General features: G+C 34.3%; 1 protein-coding gene across 1 annotated transcript; it reads left to right on the top strand.

The window, feature by feature from the left end:
• Window positions 1–1,301: 1,301 nt before the first annotated feature.
• LOC111895766 (aminopeptidase P2) lies at window positions 1,302–5,970 on the top strand. The gene is made up of 13 exons (XM_023891831.3): window positions 1,302–1,847; window positions 1,943–2,068; window positions 2,184–2,303; window positions 2,406–2,681; window positions 2,790–2,962; window positions 3,063–3,299; window positions 3,466–3,617; window positions 3,705–3,895; window positions 3,967–4,075; window positions 5,182–5,336; window positions 5,439–5,531; window positions 5,610–5,690; window positions 5,751–5,970. The coding sequence occupies exons 1-13, from the start codon at window positions 1,464–1,466 to the stop codon at window positions 5,820–5,822; spliced, it is 2,169 nt and encodes a 722-aa protein (XP_023747599.1). The 5' UTR covers window positions 1,302–1,463; the 3' UTR covers window positions 5,823–5,970.
• The last annotated feature ends 680 nt before the right edge of the window (window positions 5,971–6,650 follow it).

The raw sequence follows: 6,650 nt of genomic DNA, 5'->3' as shown, positions 1-6,650 counted from the left end.
CGTCTTCCTTCATCGTCAAAACAACTTGAAGCGCATCATCGGTTATATTCGACGTGTCCATCGCTAGCACTCTTAGGTCGCTGTCCATTTGTTTCCGACTCTCTCTATCCGAAGCAAGTTGCAAATATTTATCCATTCTATCTTTTATGCCTTGCATATTCTCGCCAATTTCTTTCAAGTAATCCGATTCCGACGTTTTGCTCTTGCCTTTGTTTTTTTGTTTTGTCCCTTCCTATTCGTCGGGGGATACACTTGAACGTGCCCATCCTCATTGAGATCGAAACCAACATGAACATCCGATGAAGTGTGTTTGGATTTGGAAGTTCTTGATCGTTTTGATCTACTATCGATGTGCTCGTCGGTTGTTTTGGATTTTGCCATTTTTCGTTGCCTTTGGGTAGATTCAAAACTTCAAAAAACTTGAAAGTCTTCTTTTTCTCTTTTTGATTAATGCTAAAAACTTTCTCCAAAATCACATCGTCACTTTCGCCGCTTTTCCATTGTCGTTTCATGTTGTTATGCAAATCGTTAAACAACATGACGTCTTTGTTCATCTTTCCCCATTTTGAGTACACTTGATGTTTAGTACGATATGGTTATAAGTTCATTCTTTTGTGGAACCTAGCTCTAATGCACATAAAAAAACGATTATGTTTTTGGTTCCCACATTTGAAACGTCAATCCATGATTGCGCTAATACTAACACTTCTTGAGGTTCCCACATTTTAGATTCCGCCTTCTCTTTTCTTTTATTTCCTGGTTAAGAGGGTTGAGTTTGTAGAACAAATTCTAGTTCGGATTCCGAAATGGATGTTTGTGGTTGTGATTGTGTTTGTACTTTATAGAACAAACTCTGGTTGAGAATCAACTTTAAAAGAATCAAAATCTGGGTCAAATTGTGGTTGTGTTTGTGGAAATGGTTGTGTAGGGTGTTGTGGTTGTTGGATATGTTGCGGAAAATATGGAAGCTTACCCCCGTAGTGATAGAAATGAGACGAAAAAACCAGTTGATCGAGTGAAGGTATTGAAGTCGTGGTTTTTCTAGCGCATGTTTTTTGGTTGGTGAAGTTTTTGGAAGATAGTATTTTTGTGAGTTTTAAAATAAAGAAGATCGTAAAAATATGAAATGATTGTGAGTTTTTTTGGGTTAAAAGGATGTTATTTATAGTGTTAATAATTTTTTTTTTAATTTTTTAAGAATTGACCGTTTGCAAACGGTTCAAAAGTTCCAGACAATCAAATCTCTCCATAAACCACTCTTAACCACACTTAACCACAAACACCGCATCTTTTTTCCTAGAAATTGATCATACACTGTGGTTCACCACTTCACATACAAATGACTGAATGAGGGACCTTTTTGGAATTATTTCCGATTTCCGAACAATTTCTTGCTTCCAAGCAATGCAATAGTTATTTTGCCTTATCTTCCATCTCTTTCTTCCTCGTCGTTCTCTCCGCCAATGAAGTCAGCAGCAGCGATAATGTCAGGCCTTACTCTCTCTAAATCGCCGCCGCGCTCCGCCTACCTATCGTCCTATTCACCCCACCGCTGCTTCAGCTTTTTCTCTCTATCACTCCCGATTTATCGTTCTCTTAACTCCATGAAGAGGCCCCCAATTCATGTCAGTCATAGTAACCCGATGTTCATCGTTCGAAATTCGTCTTCGAGCTCTTCCGGTTCTTCTTCGATCACCGCCAAACCCTCTTCTGAGATGCGCAAGCATCACAATGGAAGCAGTAAAGGACTAGATCGAGATCAGAAGCTCACCGCCCTCCGTGAGCTTTTTGGGAAGCCCGGTATTAATATCGACGCGTATATCATTCCTTCTCAGGATGCTCATCAGGTTTGATTCTCTCCCTCTAACTAATTTTATTTTGAATCACAAACAAAGTATTTCAAACGTATCAAGGTTTTGAACCCGTTGTGCAATGAATACAGAGTGAATTTATCGCCGAGTGTTATATGAGAAGGGCCTACATATCAGGTTTTACTGGTAGTGCTGGGACTGCAGTTGTTACAAAACATAAGGCAGCTCTTTGGACAGATGGGCGATACTTTCTCCAGGTTTATCCAGTGCTCTCAGTTCTTTACTTCTTTACATTCCAAGGTTATCACCATTACAAAACATGTCTGTTTGATTGTTTCTTCTTTTGATTTTCTTCATCATTTTCATTCCTAGGCAGAAAAGCAATTGAGCTCGAGTTGGATCCTTATGCGTGCTGGTAATTGGGGTGTTCCCAACACTACTGAATGGCTCAATGATGTTTTAGCTCCTGGTGGGAGAATTGGCATAGATCCCGTGAGTAATATTTTGAATTCTTGTGATGTGTTTGTTGATATCACCATGTTTTCATATGCTTGTGTCTGATGCCACCTTCTGTTCTATTTGTGAAGGGAGCAGTTTCTTTTTTCTTCTGATGCTGTAAATGAATTGAAAGAAGCTGTTGCTAAAAGCAATCATGAGTTGGTATATTTATATGATGTTAATCTTGTGGATGAAGTATGGAAAGAATCAAGACCAATGCCTCCAAATAAACCTATTCGAGTGCATGATCTTAAATTTGCTGGTGTTGATGTGTCAACTAAGTTATCTAATTTGAGATCTGAACTCACTAATGCTGGATCATCTGCAATTGTTATATCTATGCTTGATGAAGTTGCCTGGCTACTTAACTTGGTAATCTTTTTAACTTCTTTAGATGCCCATTAGTAAATCTGTTGGGGTTAAATGCAAGAAATTGCATTCTTTTTCTTCATGCATCATTTTTCTTCTTTTTTTTGGCAGAGAGGAAATGATGTTCCACATTCTCCTGTTATGTATGCATACTTGATAGTAGAGATTAATGCAGCAAAACTCTTTGTTGACAAGTCAAAAGTCACCCCTGAGGTGAATGATTACTTGAAGAAAGCTGGCATAGAGTTAAAACCATACGACTCCATTCTTTCTGAAATCAAAAGGTGAGTCTAAAGCACTACATAATTTGTATTTTTGTTTAGTTATATATGCAATTGGATGATGATGCTATTCTTACTTGAAACTTGTCTATGTCCTTTATAGCTTAGCTGCACGTGGGGCCCACCTTTGGTTGGACACATCATCAGTCAACGCTGCTATCGTAAGCACATATGCAACTGCTTGTGATAACTTCTTAGAAGGCCTTGGTAATAATAGTAAGAGCAAAGGAAAGAACTTATCTGGAGCACCTTCTGCATTTTGTAAGAGCTCTCCCATATCTCTAGCTAAAGCAGTGAAAAATGATGCTGAGTTGGAAGGGATGCGTAATTCTCATCTAAGGTAAACTAAATGACCATTATACCCTTATCTGTGGCACCTTATGCATTCTAAGTATTGTATGGGAACTATGGATAAATGATGTCTGCTTGGAGTAAGTGGTGTATGAAGTATGAACAAAGATTGTTTCTTTTTTAGAGTAAATGACGATTATACCCTTGTGTATCAGGGATGCAGCTGCTCTTGCTGAGTTCTGGTCATGGCTGGAGGAGGAAATGAGTAAAAAAACAGTACTCACAGAGGTTGAAGTTTCAGACAAACTTCTTGAATTTCGTTCAAGTCAATCTGGTTTTGTTGATACTAGCTTTGATACTATAAGTGGTATGCCAATTGCCACATTTGCCCCTTATCATTCACAAATCAGAAATTAACATGTATAAGAAGAAAATTACGATTTTGACCTCACAGGTTCTGGTGCAAATGGTGCTATTATACATTATAGAGCAGAACCAGAGAGCTGTAGCATAGTGGATACACAGAAGCTGTTCCTACTAGACAGTGGGGCCCAGTATCTTGATGGGACCACTGATATAACAAGAACAGTTCATTTTGGTCAACCTTCTGAAAGACAAAAAGAATGCTTCACCAGAGTTCTTCAGGTGCTCAGTTTTTATTAAAATTAAAATTCTTTTAATAGTTTTGATTTAATTATTTATATAAAAAATTTCAGGGTCATATAGCTCTTGATCAAGCAGTATTTCCAGAGAATACACCAGGTTTTGTACTTGATGCATTTGCACGTTCTTCCCTTTGGAAAGTTGGACTTGATTATCGCCATGGTAATTTATTTAATTTTCATTTAAATGCAATAAATAACAATGCACTTCATTACTTCTATTGAATCCCACTTTCATTTCTTTCCATTACAACATTTAGTTTCAGTTTTTATATTTTCTGCATTGTAGTTTGATAAATCTATTCGGTTATAAATCTTTTACTTTAAACATTTTTCTTAAATCTAGGGTTAGTCTCAAAAAAGATCTTATATTTTGTGTTTTTTCCAGATTAAACCTCAAATTTATTTTTTCCTGAAAAAGTCCCTGTATTTTTTCATTTTTTTCCAAAAAAATTGTAAAATGTGAGGGTTTTTTCGAGAAAAACTGAAAAAGTTGAGGGCTTATTTGGAAACATTTAGAAGGTTGAGGGTTTTTTTTTTTTTTTTTTCGGAAAAAAAATACAAAGTTGAGGGCTTTTTTGGAAAAAATGAAAAATACAAGGTAATTTTCAGGAAAAAAAATTGAGGTTTAGTCTGGAAAAAACACAAAATATTAGGTCTTTTTCGAGTTTAACCATAAAATCTATCTACCCAATTATAGCAGTAAAACTTGCTTTGTATTTAATTTATACTGCTTTAAATGGGTAAAATTTTCAAAGTGCAATGCTTTAATAGGAGGAAATGAAAGTATAATTTTGTAATAAACAAATGGGTTAATCCCATCTTTCTATTTTGTGTTTTTCCGGATTAAACCTCATCTTTATTTTTTTCATGAAAAAGACCTTATATTTTTCCTTTTTTCCGAAAAAAGCCCTCAACCTTCTAAATGTTTCCAAATAAATCCTCAACTTTTTTAGTTTTTCCTGAAAAAGCCCTCACATTTTACAACTTTTTTTTAGAGAAAAATGACTAAAAGGTCCAGATCAGGAAAAAATGAAAAAATACAAGGTCTTTTTCCGTCAAAAAATAAATTCAAGGTTTAATCCTGAAAAAACATAAAGTATAAGGTCTTTTATGAGATTAACCCTAAACAAATCAATGGAAGTATGTTGCTATTTTTAATAGACAGAGCCCTTTTTTCTTTTTTCTACATGAAGTAATTAAATGCAAGAATTCATTTAACTAATATATATATATATATATATTTTATTTTTCTGTTGAATGAATTAGGAACTGGACATGGTGTAGGAGCTGCATTAAATGTTCATGAGGGCCCACAAAGTATCAGCTTCAGATTTGGCAATATGACTCCTTTGCTTAAAGGCATGATTATCAGCAATGAACCAGGTTATTATGAGGATCATGCCTTTGGTATTCGAATTGAGGTATTTTCATTTTTCTCTTCTAATGGGTTTACGAGGGACAATTTGGTCTTTTAACATATATAACATATTGATGTTTCTGATACATGTGAATTGTGATTGCAGAATCTTCTATTTGTCAAAGAGGTCGACACTCCTAATCGTTTCGGAGGAATTACATATATTGGATTTGAGAAGCTTACTTTTGTTCCTATACAGGTGTGTGTTGATAATGTCTATTTTGCCCTTTGAATTTTGATTTTAAGTAAAATAAACTTATCACTTCACATCATGCAGACTAAATTGGTTGACTTAACCCTACTCTCTGCTGCTGAGGTTGATTGGCTCAATGATTACCATTCTCAAGTTTGGGAAAAGGTAAAATATTTATATAATAATAATAATAAAAGAATAAAATAATAATAATATTTGGTTCAGGTTTCATCATTGGTGGAAGGATCTGCACGTGAGTGGCTTTGGAATAACACGCGTCCAGTTGTAAAGCCATGATTTTCTCTACTTTGTGTATACGTTGGATGTCATCTGTATATATAAAAAGAATATGTTGCTGTGAAGTAGAATTTTAATGAATATTACAATTGTAATTTGTAACATGGCTACAAACAAAGTATCAATCACGACTTTTCATTCCTATTTCTATTTTTGTTTAAACAAAAGCAATTTTTACTGTTATACGTTTGGAATAGTGTCTAAATAAGTAAAAATAAAATTAAAAGTACAATTTTGTAGTTTGCTAGATTTTCTAAAATCTAATGTCTTGATATGAAGAAGATTGAAAGTATGATGTTGTATAATGGATGACGTTTTTCATAACTATCATGAAATGAAATAATCATACAATGTATAAATCTATGTGAAATAATTTTAATATTAGAAAATTGTTATATGAATTTCTTGCTATGAAGATGACAACGAGAGGCAATGCCTGGTGATCATGTTTCTTTATTTAATTTCATTAATTTAGACACTATTCCATATGTAGAGAATGACATGGCAAATGATTCATTTGGTAAAAAAAATTAGTGTGAAGACGGTGACACAAACCTAACAACCATATGAATGATATGCTCTACAAAAACTTTTTGCATTTAATCTTGGGCAACTTAGTGTTGGCATTTATTTTTGACATTTAATATTAAGAAATTAGTTTTGACGAAGTTAATTTTGCACGATTTTTGTTACGCTGAAATTAGTTTTCGTATTTAATGTTAGCATCTACTTTTGCAAAATGATTTTTCTAACCCAGATTTCAAAATTTATTACAAATTTGATCCAAAATTTACACTTTTGGCCCAAATTTTAAATTTTGTTACAAAT

The sequence above is a fragment of the Lactuca sativa genome, chromosome 9 (genome assembly GCF_002870075.4).
Source record: "Lactuca sativa cultivar Salinas chromosome 9, Lsat_Salinas_v11, whole genome shotgun sequence".
In the NCBI taxonomy this organism is placed as follows: Eukaryota; Viridiplantae; Streptophyta; class Magnoliopsida; order Asterales; family Asteraceae; genus Lactuca; species Lactuca sativa.
Note: the sequence above shows the minus strand (reverse complement) of the source record. Positions and strands in the feature narration are given on the sequence as shown.

Coding starts and splice junctions, on each gene's coding strand:
- LOC111895766 (XM_023891831.3), top strand. CDS start 1,464: ATGAAGTCAGCAGCAGCGATAATGTCAGGCCTTACTCTCTCTAAATCG. Junction 4,076..5,181: donor TGGACTTGATTATCGCCATG/GTAATTTATTTA, acceptor TGAATGAATTAG/GAACTGGACATGGTGTAGGA. Junction 5,532..5,609: donor TTACTTTTGTTCCTATACAG/GTGTGTGTTGAT, acceptor CACATCATGCAG/ACTAAATTGGTTGACTTAAC.